The sequence below is a fragment of the Lepidochelys olivacea genome (assembly GCF_965140295.1).
Source record: "Lepidochelys olivacea isolate rLepOli2 genome assembly, chromosome: 10".
In the NCBI taxonomy this organism is placed as follows: domain Eukaryota; kingdom Metazoa; phylum Chordata; order Testudines; family Cheloniidae; genus Lepidochelys; species Lepidochelys olivacea.
Window position 1 is genome coordinate 61,569,191 of NC_140420.1, and position 16,117 is coordinate 61,585,307.

Below are 16,117 nucleotides of genomic sequence, written 5' to 3' on the forward strand. Positions count from 1 at the left end.
AGTCTTGTGAGGTGTGCCAAAGAGTGGGAAAACCCCAAGACCAGGTCAAAGCTCCTCTCCAGCCACTCCCCATCATTGAAGTTCCATTTCAGCGAGTAGCTGTGGATATTCTGGGTCCTTTTCCGAAAAAGACACCCAGAGGAAAGCAGTACATACTGACTTTCATGGATTTTGCCACCCGATGGCCAGAAGCAGTAGCTCTAAGCAACACCAGGGCTAAAAGTGTGTGCCAGGCACTAGCAGACATTTTTGCCAGGGTAGGTTGGCCCTCCGACATCCTCACAGATGCAGGGACTAATTTCCTGGCAGGAACTATGAAAAACCTTTGGGAAGCTCATGGGGTAAATCACTTGGTTGCCACTCCTTACCATCATCAAACAAATGGCATGGTGGAGAAGTTTAATGGAACTTTGGGGGCCATGATACGTAAATTCGTAAATGAGCACTCCAATGATTGGGACCTAGTATTGCAGCAGTTGCTCTTTGCCTACAGAGCTGTACCACATCCCAGTTTAGGGTTTTCCCCATTTGAACTTGTATATGGCCGTGAGGTTAAGGGGCCATTGCAGTTGGTGAAGCAGCAATGGGAGGGATTTACACCTTCTCCAGGAACTAACATTCTGGACTTTGTAACCAACCTACAAAACACCCTCCGAACCTCTTTAGCCCTTGCTAGAGAAAACTTACAGGATGCTCAAAAAGAGCAAAAAGCCTGGTATGATAAACATGCCAGAGAGCGTTCCTTCAAAGTAGGAGACCAGGTCATGGTGTTAAAGGCGCTCCAGGCCCGTAAAATGGAAGCATCGTGGGAAGGGCCATTCGTGGTCCAGGAGCGCCTGGGAGCTGTTAATTATCTCATAGCATTCCCCACCTCCAACCGAAAGCCTAAGGTGTATCATATTAATTCTCTAAAGCCCTTTTATTCCAGAGAATTAAAGGTTTGTCAGTTTACAGCCCAGGGAGGAGACGACGCTGAGTGGCCTGAAGGTGTCTATTACGAAGGGAAATGTGCTGGTGGTGTGGAAGAGGTGAACCTCTCCATGACCCTTGGGCGTATGCAGCGACAGCAGATCCAGGAGCTGTGCACTAGCTACGCGCCAACGTTCTCAGCCACCCCAGGACTGACTGAACGGGCATACCACTCCATTGACACAGGTAATGCTCACCCAATTAGGGTCCACCCTTACCGGGTGTCTCCTCAAGCTAAAACTGCTATAGAACGGGAGATCCAGGATATGTTACAGATGGGTGTAATCCGCCCCTCTGAAAGTGCATGGGCATCTCCAGTGGTTCTAGTTCCCAAACCAGATGGGGAAATACGTTTTTGCGTGGACTACCGTAAGCTAAATGCTGTAACTCGCCCAGACAACTATCCAATGCCACGCACTGATGAACTATTAGAGAAACTGGGACGGGCCCAGTTCATCTCTACCTTGGACTTAACCAAGGGGTACTGGCAGGTACCGCTAGATGAATCTGCCAAGGAAAGGTCAGCCTTCATCACCCATCTCGGGCTGTATGAATTTAATGTACTCCCTTTCAGGCTGCGAAATGCACCCGCCACTTTCCAAAGACTTGTAGATGGTCTCCTAGCGGGATTAGGAGAATATGCAGTCGCCTACCTTGACGATGTGGCCATATTTTCGGATTCCTGGGCAGACCACCTGGAACATCTACAAAAAGTCCTTGAGCGCATAAGGGAGGCAGGACTAACTGTTAAGGCTAAGAAGTGTCAAATAGGCCTAAACAGAGTGACTTACCTTGGACACCAGGTGGGTCAAGGAACTATCAGCCCCCTACAGGCCAAAGTGGATGCTATCCAAAAGTGGCCTGTCCCAAAGTCAAAGAAACAGGTTCAATCCTTCTTAGGCTTGGCCGGTTATTACAGACGATTTGTACCGCACTACAGCCAAATCGCTGCCCCACTGACAGACCTAACCAAAAAGAAACAGCCAAATGCTGTTCAGTAGACCGGAAAGTGTCAGAAGGCCTTTAACAAGCTTAAAGCGACACTCATGTCTGACCCTGTACTAAGGGCCCCAGACTTTGACAAACCGTTCCTAGTAACCACAGATGCATCCGAGCGTGGTGTGGGAGCAGTTTTAATGCAGAAAGGACCTGATCAAGAATTCCACCCTGTAGTGTTTCTCAGCAAAAAACTGTCTGAGAGGGAAAGCAACTGGTCAGTCACTGAAAAAGAATGTTATGCCATTGTCTACGCTCTGGAAAAGCTACGCCCATATGTTTGGGGACGGCGTTTCCACCTGCAAACCGACCAGGCTGCACTAAAGTGGCTTCACACCGTCAAAGAAACTAACAAAAAACTTCTTCGGTGGAGTTTAGCTCTCCAAGATTTTGATTTCGACATCCAACACATCTCAGGAGCTTCTAACAAAGTGGCTGATGCACTCTCCCGTGAAAGTTTCCCAGAATCAACTGGTTAAAATCGTCCTTGAGATGTGGAAAATATTGTTAGTCTTTATGTACTTGGTAGTATATTTAGAGATGCATGTGTCGTATTAACTCTGTTTTCCTAGAGCTCCAGGAAGAAATCCCAGCCAGTGTTTCACCCTAGCTGAGATTTGGGGGGCGTGTCATAAATATAAAGGGAAGGGTAAACCCCTTTGAAATCCCTCCTGGCCAGGGGAAAGCTCCTCTCACCTGTAAAGGGTTAAGAAGCTAAAGGTAACCTCGCTGGCACCTGACCAAAATGACCAATGAGGAGACAAGATACTTTCAAAAGCTGGGAGGAGGGAGAGAAACAAAGGGTCTGTGTCTGTCTGTAGTCGTCTTGGCCGGGGACAGAACAGGAATGGAGTCTTAGAACTTTTAGTAAGTAATCTAGCTAGGTACGTGTTAGATTATGATTTCTTTAAATGGCTGAGAAAAGAATTGTGCTGAATAGAATAACTATTTCTGTCTGTGTATCTTTTTTGTAACTTAAGGTTTTGCCTAGAGGGGTTCTCTATCTTTTTGAATCTAATTACCCTGTAAGATCTCTACCATCCTGATTTTACAGGGGGGATTTCTTTATTTCTATTTACTTCTATTTTTTATTAAAAGTCTTCTTGTAAAACACTGAATGCTTTTTCATTGTTTTCAGATCCAAGGGTTTGGGTCTGTGGTCACCTATGCAAATTGGTGAGGCTTTTTACCAAACCTTGTCCAGGAAGTGGGGTGCAAGGTTTTGGGAAGTATTTTGGGGGGAAGGACGCGTCCAAACAGCTCTTCCCCAGTAACCAGTATTAGTTTGGTGGTGGTAGCGGCCAGTCCAAGGATAACGGGGGTAATATTTTGTACCTTGGGGAAGTTTTGACCTAAGCTGGTAAAGATAAGCTTAGGAGGTTTTTCATGCAGGTCCCCACATCTGTACCCTAGAGTTCAGAGTGGGGGAGGAACCTTGACAAAAACTAAGAAATTTCAGTCTTTTAAAAAATTATTCATCATTTAAAGATACAAATGAGGTGTATATCAAAGTCGTATCTGTATTAATATTTCATAAGAGAAAATTACATAATCAGAGCAATCTTATATTACAATATTGTCCACATTTTTGTCAAGAGGATAAGATCTCTAAATATCTTGAGGAATGAGAAAAAAATTGTCTTAAGTAAATACCTGGTATATAAATACAATATAACAAGCATTGATTTAATGACATAATAAACCATACTAAACAACTGACTTTAGTAATAATTTATTTCAAACACCACCGGCCTTTGAAAGATCCATGCACCTTACTGGCTCCAGAGCTAAAATTTTAACTGGAAGTTATGAAATGCCATGTTAGGTTTTCCATAGCAGCATAAAGATTATACTGTCTGCTTCTTTTCCAATTACCATTTATGATAACTACTGTAAGTTGGGGGAACTCAGCAGAGCAGCGTGGTGGTGAGCTCTCATTGGCATACCAACAATGATACTGGCTGAGATTAACTGAAGGCCATTGGAGGGTGCAAATACAAGGGTGAATTCCCACCCCCAAATAGGATGGTTGCATACAATCCTATGGAGTTAAGAATCAGCATTTGGGCCACTAAGATTTTATAAAAATGCTGCTGTGCTTCCTTTTAGAATAAGTTAGGTATTTTAATAAGGTGTCATTTACTGCATGGTATTTTTAGAAACAACTCATATGTGGCAAAGCCACACTGCTATGAAATTAATAAAACTCCAAGGATTTATTTCTCATTACAGCTAAAAATAGACACCATTTCAACAAGAATAGCTTGTGTCATGAACAGAAGCCAAAATTACTTGGCTACCGCTAAATGTGTCACATTTATTGTTCATAAACATGATATATGGGTCTGTCATAAATATAAAGGGAAGGGTAAATCCCTTTGAAATCCCTCCTGGCCAGGGGAAAGCTCCTCTCACCTGTAAAGGGTTAAGAAGCTAAAGGTAACCTCGCTGGCACCTGACCAAAATGACCAATGAGGAGACAAGATACTTTCAAAAGCTGGGAGGAGGGAGAGAAACAAAGGGTCTGTGTCTGTCTGTAGTCGTCTTGGCCAGGGACAGAACAGGAATGGAGTCTTAGAACTTTTAGTAAGTAATCTAGCTAGGTATGTGTTAGATTATGATTTCTTTAAATGGCTGAGAAAAGAATTGTGCTGAATAGAATAACTATTTCTGTCTGTGTATCTTTTTTGTAACTTAAGGTTTTGCCTAGAGGGGTTCTCTATGTTTTTGAATCTAATTACCCTGTAAGATATCTACCATCCTGATTTTACAGGGGGGATTTCTTTATTTCTATTTACTTCTATTTTTTATTAAAAGTCTTCTTGTAAAAAACTGAATGCTTTTTCATTGTTCTCAGATCCAAGGGTTTGGGTCTGTGGTCACCTATGCAAATTGGTGAGGCTTTTTATCCAACATTTCCCAGGAAAGGGGGGGTGCAAGTGTTGGGAGAATTGTTCATTGTTCTTAAGATCCAAGGGTCTGGGTCTGTAGTCACCTAGGCAAATTGGTGAGGCTTTTTACCAAACCTTGTCCAGGAAGTGGGGTGCAAGGTTTTGGGAAGTATTTTGGGGGGAAGGACGCGTCCAAACAGCTCTTCCCCAGTAACCAGTATTAGTTTGGTGGTGGTAGCGGCCAGTCCAAGGATAACAGGGGTAATATTTTGTACCTTGGGGAAGTTTTGACCTAAGCTGGTAAAGATAAGCTTAGGAGGTTTTTCATGCAGGTCCCCACATCTGTACCCTAGAGTTCAGAGTGGGGGAGGAACCTTGACAGGGTCTGAGCTGGAGTCAAGCCAGGATCCAGGGTTCAAGCCCTATTACTTTGCAATGTAGATGTAGCCCCACTTGGACTCTTCCTCTGGGAATATGCCAATAGTATCCCATAATCCTACAGGCTGACTTTCTTAGTCATCTGGATAGTCAAGTTTTCCCACGCTGTACCATGAACAAAGGGCTAAAGCAGTAACATTTTGGGAGGGCATTAGGAAATCTTGGATATGGGTGGTTGGACTTAAGCCTGCATAAAGCAGTATAGACACTGGAGCCCCAGGTTGGTATCCAGTGTTCAACAATTCTTAGCCTGAGAGTACAAACACATGTAGACACTCAAGCCCTAGATTAACAGGCCAGGGTTCTACTAACCCTGGGCTTACATTGCAGTGTAGACATACCCAAAGTGAAACTTACCCAAGGCTACACAGACTTTGGGGTGTAGCATAGAATTGAACCTAGGTGTCTCAAGTCCCAGGATAGCGTCCTAACTATTAGACTATCTTTCTGATGAATGCAATGGGACTTATTCATCACTCCAAGGGAAGGTACCGCCAGCATCACTGGCCATGTTCCTACCAGGTTGAGTTCTGATTTTGTCAAAACCAAGAGAGAGATCAGATTTTAGTAGCCTATAAACTGAGGCAGTGGCTGTAAGGACCACCCTCCTTACTGGCTACACCATTCCAAAACCACTCGCTCTTACTACAGGAAACTTTCAACCAGGTTCTGTTCTGAAAAGCTACTGTGTAAAGACAGAATTGTAGTATTCTATGCTGATTCTCTCCCAATTATTTCTAGATCAAGTGTGCTTGGTTTACAAGTAAAAAGATGAGGGGTGGGGATTGTCTGGCTGCCACCTGCACATACTTGATAATTCTGTTGATGATGCACAAAGATAAATAGCATCTATCTCATTCAGTTCCTAGCTCTGATGACTTAGCAGTGGTATTAGGAGCAAAAACAGGACACCCATATTTCTGTCAATGAAGTAAGCAGGTGTGATAGAAGCCCATAAGGACCTGTGGAGAATAAAGTGTATGTTTACATGTTAAAGGGCACATAGGCTGGAAAGAGTTAAGATTTTTTCCAGGATTCTCTTCCCCACCCATCAGTTAATTGCATTGGCAAGATGCCATGTTTGTAATATGCATAAGGAAACATAAGACTGTTCCTAAGTCTCTGGATCAATATTCAGTTTTTGTGAGGAGGTGGAATTAAAAATGAGTATGGTCTGGAAACAGAGACAGAAGGTGAAGTTCCTCTGAAGTTTGAGTGCAGACTGAAGGGAGACAAATGCCATGAAACTTGAATGACTCTGTGTCAGAAAGGATGAGAAGCTGAAACAAGAGCTGTAAGATTCCATTAGCATTTAATGCTTCCTGTCTCTGCAGTTGAAAAAGAAGACTGTATTCAGAGACAGGCAAATTCTCGGACCACAAGAAGAAACATTACTATGGTCAGGGAACGAAGAAGAGTAAGGTGGAAAAAACCAGCATATTCTACATGTCATATTGTGGCTGAAACCCTGGGCCTTAGAAGGTCAACTGTACTGGCTCACTATGGTCTATACTGTGCCTGGGGCAGAATGCACAAGGAACTTTTCCTCTCAACTGTGCTATCCTCCCCATATGCAATCCTGCGCTCTGGGGAGTCCAGGGAGTTCTGTCTGAGTGGAGAAAGAGGAAGGTGGTGGCTTTATTCCACCTTTGCCCCAGCCACCAGAGCTGGCTGCTGTGAAGAAGAGAGCATGCAGCACCACCAGAGGGTGCTCTACATACTCACCTTATGATCTGAGAAACTCCAGGGGGATTTCTGAGGTACAGGCCTCCCCTAGCTTCACCTGGGGCAGCATGACTCCACGCATCTACAATACTGGGCTAGGTCTACACAATACAGCCCCATGAATAAAGTTTGTACACAATCTAAATAAACCTCATATGAGACTCAGCATCCTATAAAGACCATTACAAGTCCTCACTTATAACTGTAGGTGGGGATCACTAACACTAAACAATGTCTAGGAGGAAGTAAATATACTGGGCAGACCCTGTGAAGCCTCATACAAGCACTGCTGGTATCAGACGGCTGACCCTTTGAAGATTCCCAGCCTACTTGTGACAGGCTCCACAGAAAAGAACAAGCCAATCCAAGACAACCTGGGCATAATTAACTGCCTAAATAGCTGGAAGGCAGTTAATTCAGTAAGGGGTACCTGGGCCTAATAAGAGGCTTAGGAGAGCTTAGTTGAACAAAGGTCCTGAGTAGAAAGGAAGCTCCAGAGGAAGGGAGCTTGAATGAGGCAATAGCTTTTCCAGGTAGGGAAGTCTAGGAGAGACTGAACAAGCAAGAGAAAGACTACAAAGCTTTCCAGGCAGGGAGGCCTGGGAGAGACCCGAGCAAATGGGGGAAGGACTGGAGAGCTCTCCAGACAGCTGAGAAAACTGAGGCCTTCTACCAGTAACTTCTTCTGCAGTAAACTAGAGACTTTTGGTTTAGAACTTTTAATTTTTATCCTGACTCTGAGGTAAGAGCCTTTTAACCCCTTGTACATGTGCTCCTTTCAGAAGGCTTTATTAAAGAGAGATACTCTGCTAGAAAGCAGAGCGTTTGGGCTTCTCCTTGATCAGGGTGTTTGAGTGACCTCATTGTTACCTCCTTCAGGATGGGAAATTGAGATGGGACACAGCAGAGCCACACTCACCTCTTAGGGAGTGCTTGGAAGGTGACAGTAACCCTTCTACAGCTTGTGGCCACCAGACTCTTCTTCCTGTGTTGCACAATCCTGTCTAATATTCAATGTATATTAATACCTATGCTCTATAAACATCGCCATAGTATTGTGTAAGCGACCACTTCAACTATTTAGCAGATGGACATAATGTGGAGTGAGGCCAGAGAACTAGTGAGTATGGTGTGACATCCATCAACTGGGCTCTGAGTCCAGTGTGTATCTCAAGAACATTTATGGAGAATAATCACTCAAAAAGCTCACAGGGTTTGCATAATCTAAATTAGCTCCCATTGCCATCTAAAGATGTGGGCTGTACATAGGCATGTATATGTCGGTGGGGAAAGATGTTATCTAGCCTTTACCAACTAGAAAGCAAACATATTATGGTCTGACTTGTAATAGATCTGCTTTCTTGTCACTTCCATTGATCAAGAAAGCCCCAGGACTACCAGCAGCGCTGCTCATTTTGAAGTCACACTTGTTAAAATCCAACCATGTCATCATTTCAAAGTCAAATATGTCCTTTAAAGTTTAGTAAAAATTGGATTTTAAAAACAGGAAGAGAGTTCTAAACTTTTCCCACCAATCCAATCTACGAAGAGAGACAGATTTAATGGGCACAAAACAGCTGCTACTACCACCATGTAAAAGTAAAACTTGTGCTATACATGCATTAGTACATAGCCATATATTTCACTATTGAATCTGACACTGCGGTAGGTAATTGTCAATAAATAAGAATAAAATATCAGGACTTTCTGCTGAAGACCCCTCTCCTACCACCCTAATCTCTACATTTCCCCACATCTCTTCTCTTTCTCCTTCTCTTCCATCCTTCTTTCCCTGCAGCCTCAAAACCATCTCCCAAATTGGACTACACTGGCAATACAGCTCTGTTCAACAACCCCATCACTTCTCAAACTCAGTGGAAACTTCTACTCTCAGGCCTCAGGAGGAGATGCTATCAAACTGTCTCAATGTGAGCCACAGGCATATCCTGGAGCTGAGCCCAATCAAAGCAGCCGTTGAACCAGCCTGCAAATGCTTAAAAACTTTGTAGAATTTACAGATGCTTGGAGTCTGTCTCATGGGGAAGCTATGCAACAAATATTCCTATTCTCGTTAATAAGTAGTGCACATCTACACTTCACAGAGATGTACTTAGCAAGTGCCTACAAAAAGCTTCTTACTCTGATGAATGATCTGGTTATTAAACACTTACCTTTTACACAGAGAAGTTCCATTCAAGCAGAAGATTATTTTAAAGAATAAGTAAGAAAAAATCAAATCCCTATTACAACAGGATGAGGTTTATTCCTGCTTTGATGATCACTGTTACAGAAAGAGGGAGGATGGAGAGAAAGTGTGTGTGTTGGAGTGTTTCCTTCTTCCCTCAGCCTCCTCTCATGTTTCACTGGACCAAAGCCAGCCATTTGACCAATGGGTTTAAAGGCCAATCCCAAATCCTTCCTCTCTGTATATACAGTATAGGAGATGGGAATGGAGTAGAGAGAGATTACAGCCGTTTCTTCACCCTTCCTGCTTCATTTGTTTATACAGCTGCCTTTAGCCTAAAGGCAGTTCTGGGTGTCATCTTTGCCAGCAATAATACAAATGCAGTGTGAGATGAGAACACGTATTAGTTCAGTTACTTTGCAGAATATTTAAACTTTGATTTTAACAAGTAAAAAGCATTTGAAGTAGAAGATGGGATGGTTAAGACAGTTAATATAATCTAGATAGATCTTCACATAGAAAACCCTAGTTTTGCTACAGTCTATGCCATGCTAAATCAGGCTGCTGGGCTTGTTTTTCTAGAGTAGTACAGTGCAAAGGAATGCCTGTGCAATCACATGGAAAAACAAAGTGAGTTTAGTGGTCTTCTCAAAATCCATTGTCTCCCTTTGCTATTCTAAAAGGATATAGTATATTAGTTTATAAAAAATATAATAGTATTCCAGGATGAGGGTTCAAAACTTTATAAAAACATGATTGTAAACTGTAGTGGTTTTTCCCATTCTTGTAGCACACTGTTATTTTTAGTTTTAATCAGGGGAGATTGACTCTTGCAGGTTTCATTCCATAGATATGTCACATTTTTTCTTCTGTATTTTTCATAATCCATGTCTCCTATTCAATGATATTCAAATCACAATTTCATGGAGATCTCTGGTCCTACTCCAGAATCTTGTATGTCCTTGATTTTTTGTTTTTGTTATTTTTTCCCCTCACCAGGTAAGTCTTTATTCCTTAAGTTGTTTTTGGATCACACTGTCATACAGTATGATGAAGCTATAGCGAATACGCTCTCCTGGTGGTATTGTTTGTGCTGGATCAATATCTGTTGGTATTTTTCACTTGTGAATTTTATTTTGAACACATTTTTCACAGCAGCCTAGATTATTCCAGGCCAGATTCTTATCTGGCATAGCTTCTCTGAAATCAGTGGAGCTATGCTGATTTACATCAGTTGAGAAGCAGGCCCTTAACTTGAACATGTGTCAAAGAATTTAGTGACTCAGCATAAGAATGTATCCATTGCATGATGTGTAATAGAGCTGTGCAACTAAATTAATCAAACTGTAGTGAAATTTGAAACAAAAAGTTATTTCAAACTGAAAAATCGAAACACAAAACCTTTCAATTGTTTGGAATTTGTTTTGATTTTGTTTTTTCCCCCCTGACCAAAACAATTTGGCAAATTTTAATGTGAATTTGCCTAAATGTTTTGGTCAACCCAAATCTACATTTCTCCCACTCTGAAAATGGGTCCCATGCTAGAATACCTTGTGTACCAGCCACTGCTTCAGACCCTGTGCACGGTCTGCTTGTGTCTGCCTGTTCCCCACAAACAGTTCCTGACAACTGCCTGTCCTCTGGACAGAGAGACTTTTAATTGTTTAGGGTCCTTTTGATCCATGTGTTCCCAGTCTTGGCAAAACAGTTGTGCAAATTAGCTGTTAAGGAATCAGATTCTTCACAACTTATAGCTTAGGTATTGTCTCTTAACTTTCTGACTTGTTTACTAGGGAGTGTTTTATCTGGAGCCATTGTCTACCCGTTTTTCCAAAAGCCCTGCTATTAACTAAACCAACATGTGTATACAGTAAACATTTCAATAACCAGGTCACATACAGTATTCCTAAATTATTACATATCAGCTTCATGTCCACCACCAGACACACTATGCTAGCTGTGGTACAAACACATAAAAATATATTTGAAACCACAGTTCCTTAGCAATTCTGAAAAATCAGAAAATTGAAAAAGGCACTCTCTGAGCTTGATTACCAACATGGCAGTAATACAATGTAGTTGTATCCTAGGATACTTACATGAAAAATGCTACAAAATGATGATATATTGCACTATAGAATCTGTCATAGAACCTGCTTCATGTTCTATTGACATTCTGCTATATCTTTCATTTTTTTGCCACACAGTCAATACACAATACATATGTCTGCTTCTGCAAAAGTCCAAAACTTTTTTTACTCTCACACAATATTTTTAAAGAAGAGCTCCATCATGGAAACTATTTGCCTTTTAAACTTTCGGACAATGACTTTATATAAGTGATTAATCAGGAAAAAACACAAAGGACCATCATAAACCAGACACCAGTTCCAGTTAGGAAGTGAACTTTTGCTGGATAACGTATAAGGGAAAAAAAACCCTCTTCTTCCTTAAATACAATTACTTGCATATTTAGGTTGACAGAGCTACAGCAGCCCTGCAATCCCTTTACTTCACTCTGAGGCTATAAATTACTATTGTAGCTGTATGCAGTGTAGTTGTAGCTGTTCTTTGAGTAATAAGGTTGGGAGGTAATAACTTTTATGGGACCAACTTCTGTTTGTGAGAGAGAAGCTTTCCACACAAAGCTCTTCTTCAGGTCTGGGAAAGGTACTCCAAGCATCACAGCTAAATGCAAGGTGTAACACATTGTTTAGTATAATTAGCACATATTCTGAGGGATCATTCAAGGTAGCTGCTCCTTTGGGCCTAGGGAAAAGAAATGATTACTGTTGGGAGGGAGCTGTGTGGAGGATTTGGGAATGGAGGCAAGAGGTTGCTGCATGGATGAGGCTGTGTATAAATCAGTCGGGAGAGCCAATATAGAGCAGATGAGAAAGAAGGGAATAAGGGGTGATTTGGGCGTACGGGACATAATCTGATAGAACTCATATTTTTCCTATGTGGGCCGAAGAACACTCACAACATGAGTTTGAAGACAAGGGACCAGATCATCGATCAGAAAGGATAACTACTCAGCATGTTCTCACTCTGCCAGAGGAAGGGGAATTATTTGACTTGCATTTCTTCCCAAAACACAGGGGGAACTGTCTTTTTTTTTTTTTTTTTTTTAAATAACTCCTCTAAGGTACCGCAATACAAGGCAGTGTCTAGAACCAATTATATTTCTCCGTATGCGGATCTACTCCAGTACCTGACACTGCTTGAAGGCCAGCTTACCAAAAACTTGTGTTCAAATATTTATTGTAAATGGGCCAGATCCTCAGCTGCTCCTTTCACCTCAGTGGAGTTACACTGATTTACGGCAGCTGAGGAGCTGTTCCATAAGCCAATTTACATAGTATATACATTGAAAATTGCATTCCTCACCAGTGCAACAACATGACTGACTGTGAATTCATCAACAAAGTAGGTGCAGTCTGATGATCTATTTGGCTTGAAAGCCATGTATTGTTCTTAGCAGGAAGCATTTCTTTTACAGGATACTGGTAATAAGAAAAGTATGCACATTAAAACATTTGAATACATGTTTTGAATATAACTTAGTGTGGTGTACAAAGAAGCAAAGTGCATTTGAATACTGGTCACAAAAATGTGGAATTTAACCTCTCAACTCTCAAAAGGAAATGAAGATACAGTACAGTTGCTGATGACTTGAAGGCTTCAAAGTTCTAGTGAACAGAATGTGAAGAAATTTCTCTCTTGAAAAAAAGTTGGTAGCAGCATTCAAATTAAAAACAGAGTGCAGGTGTTGGGGAAAAATTCATTGCTTCCTATACTTTTCTATCTCTGCATATTAATAAAATATCATTTCTAGCAATTACTTTTTTCCATAACTCCTAATGATTAATTTCTCATGAGCAAATTTGTCTTTGGAAACCCCATATTCAATCTTTACTTTTTAATGTAGCTTCCACTACCATAATATATAAAAAATACTCAGTTCCAAACAAAATAAAGAGTTACATGGACATAACAAACCAACACAAGCAATACAATATAATTAAATTTTGGTCCTACCAAATTTGACCAGCATCTCTTAAATAACAGATAGTTCAGTATGCAAGTGGCCTCCCAACACATATAAAATACACAAGTTTTGGTTTTTAGCCCTGCTCCTGCTGTGCAGCAAAGATTAGGCTTTGTGCAGTAGAGAGTTCTCCATTCATTGTGCGGCTGTTTTAGCTTGACTCAGGCTTCACGCTGCAAACTTTAAAGATAACCAGCAGTATCAGAATGAATAAATAATAATTAATAAATAAAACTTTTAGCAAAAGCTAATGAGAAGGAAGTAAACCCAGCAAAATGGGCAAAGTCAGCATTGTCAGCTAGCCCATCACCATCTCCTGGAAATATGGATTCTCCATCTCCCAGATGTATACTATAATTTTCAGGAGCCTCTACAAGTGATAAAAGATGGAAATAATGAACTCAGTAACAAAATGTGCTATCAGGAGATACAGAAAATCAATCAGCTGATTTCTAACCCTGAGAAACTGGTGAGCAATTTTGCAGAGAAGATCTACTAATTAGATCAGCTCAGTCTTTGCCTCCAAAATATAGGTACAACTTTGTCAATTATCCAGAGCCAATGTGTCCTGGGTTCCATTCGCTCATTTTTACCAAGCTGGGGAGGGTCCCTTTTCAACCAGGTGTTCCCATTGAAAACCGGACACCTGACAACCCTTTGGTGAAAACAAACACAAAAGTCATTTAGCGCTTCTGCCATTTCCATATTCTCTGTTATTTTCCCCTCCCGTTAGGTAATGAGCCTACCCTGTCCTTGGTCTCCTCATGCTTCTAATGTATTTGTAGAATGTTTTCTTTTTAACCTTTATGTCTCTAGCTAATTTAATCTAATTTTGTGCTCTGGCCTTTCTAATTTTGTCCCTACATACTTGTGTTATTTGTTTATATTCATACTTTGTAATTTGACCTAGTTTCCACTTTTTGTAGGACTCTTTTTTGAGTTTCAGATCATTGAAGATCTCCTGGTTAAGCCAGGGTGGTCTGCTGCCATACTTCCTATCTTTCCTATGCAGTGGGATAGTTTGCTTTTGTGCCCTTAATAATGACTCTGAAAAATTGCCAGCTCTCTGGAACTGTTTTCTCCCTTAGACTTGCTTCCCATGGGATCTTACCTACCAACTCCCTGCCTTCTTAAAATCCATTATCTTTATTGTACTGTTGCACCTCCAACCATTCCTTAGAATCATGAACTGTATCATTTCATGACCACTTTCCCCCAAGCTGCTTTCCACTTTCAAAATCTCAACCAGTTCTTCACTATTTGTCAGAATCAAATCTGGAACAGCTTCTCCCCTGGTGGCTTTCTCCATTTTCTGAAATAAAAAATTGTCTCCAGTACATTCCAAGAACTTGTTGGATAATCTTACTTTTTACACTATTTATAGGGAAATGCTATTCTAGTTATATGTAACATGAATTGATTGCTCTACAGTATGAGTTACTACATTTTAAAAGTAGCTCCTAAGTAAGCTTTCTAGAAATAATTCAGATAGTTGGATCTAAACCCTCTCTGTTTGAATTTTCATCCCTGCAACAAATGCTGATTTATGATTGTCTGTGTATTTTTCATACCTTATGTAACAGGTTGGCTTGCCCTGGGGCTGAAGAGCCTGCCACTAAGCCAGCCCTGATTACAAGGTGAGCCCCACCTGATGGGAATTAGATTTTCAACTATAAAAGGCAGCAGAAAGCTACAGAAAGGTGTGGTGGAGAAAAATAGTTGGGACTACCAGAGACAGGAGACCTAGCAGCAAGCTAGGGAAGCCTAGGAACAGAAGACTGTATGGAACTGGAACTGATGAAAAACTGTGTGTTGGTTTTGGGAGTTTTGAGTTCTGCCTTTGGCACGCTCTGTCGCTGCCTAGTAATAGTGAATTAAAGGGCTTTGGGCTGAGAAGGTGACTCAAAATTGAGTGAGTTCTCAAAGGGGTGCTGGGGAAGGGGCACTAGTAATTAGTCACAATGTTACAGCTTAGTAGGTTTAATAAAGCATGATGCTCCCTGTATAGGTTCTAAAACTAAAATACATACGTGTCTCTGTATATGTATTGTGTGGTGACTAATAGGGAGGATAAAGTCTAATTAGAGATAATACTCTGATGACACTGTGGAAGTGATTCAGAGCTGTTATCTCCTGAGCTCCACATCACAGATTATGTCTACATTTATGGTGGCATGTAGCGTATGGATGCTGCTTGCCCCTCTAGTATGGGTATACATAGCAGTGTAGAGGATGAGGCAGTGTTAGGTGAGTAGAGTACCAACACTCCAGAACCTCAGACATACAGATAAATGTATCTGTCTTCTTGATTGCTTGTATTTTCCATTTAGTGACACCTAGTGGCTAGAACCTGTTCAGCGCTGGAGAAGAACAATGAATTTATGTATGTACCCACCGTGGCTCTTTGTGCTCAACCAGTGCCTACTGCATCTACACTGCTATTTTTAGCACCATAATGTCTCCCTGCTGCCAGAGCCTTTACCCTCAGAAGGGAAAAGCTACAGTAGCAGGGAAAGCTCTGGTGGGAGGAGGCAGTGGGGAAAAAAGCTATGGCGGCTCCCTGCTTCCTTTCCCCCTGCCAGAGTTTCACTGCTGTGTGTAGCTATGCACTGCATTGTGGACACAGCCTGCTTTTCACTGCTGCACGTAGTTAAATGTATCCTACATGCTACTGACCCTGTAGACTTGGCCTCAAGAGGCACATCCAGAAAAGCAGGGGCCTGTGCACTCACTGAATTCTGGGCCTAAGTTCCCTTTGTCTAAGGCTACATTAAGTTACAGCTGAATTGAATGATTGACTATGCCAACCCAAAATAACCAGAGCAAAGTGCTCTCCAACCATGCCCCCTCCTATCCCAGCAC

General features: G+C 41.5%; 1 protein-coding gene across 1 annotated transcript in view; it reads right to left on the reverse strand.

Annotated features, from left to right (window-relative positions):
- The window catches only part of LOC311527329 (protein unc-13 homolog A-like), a 146,814-nt gene extending 137,592 nt beyond the window's left edge, over window positions 1–9,222 (reverse strand). Inside the window, exon 1 of the mRNA XM_084641197.1 lies at window positions 9,191–9,222. Coding sequence (XP_084497323.1) covers window positions 9,191–9,212 — 22 coding nt within the window. The 5' untranslated portion in view covers window positions 9,213–9,222. The remainder of the gene's footprint in view (window positions 1–9,190) is intronic.
- Window positions 9,223–16,117: the final 6,895 nt, after the last annotated feature.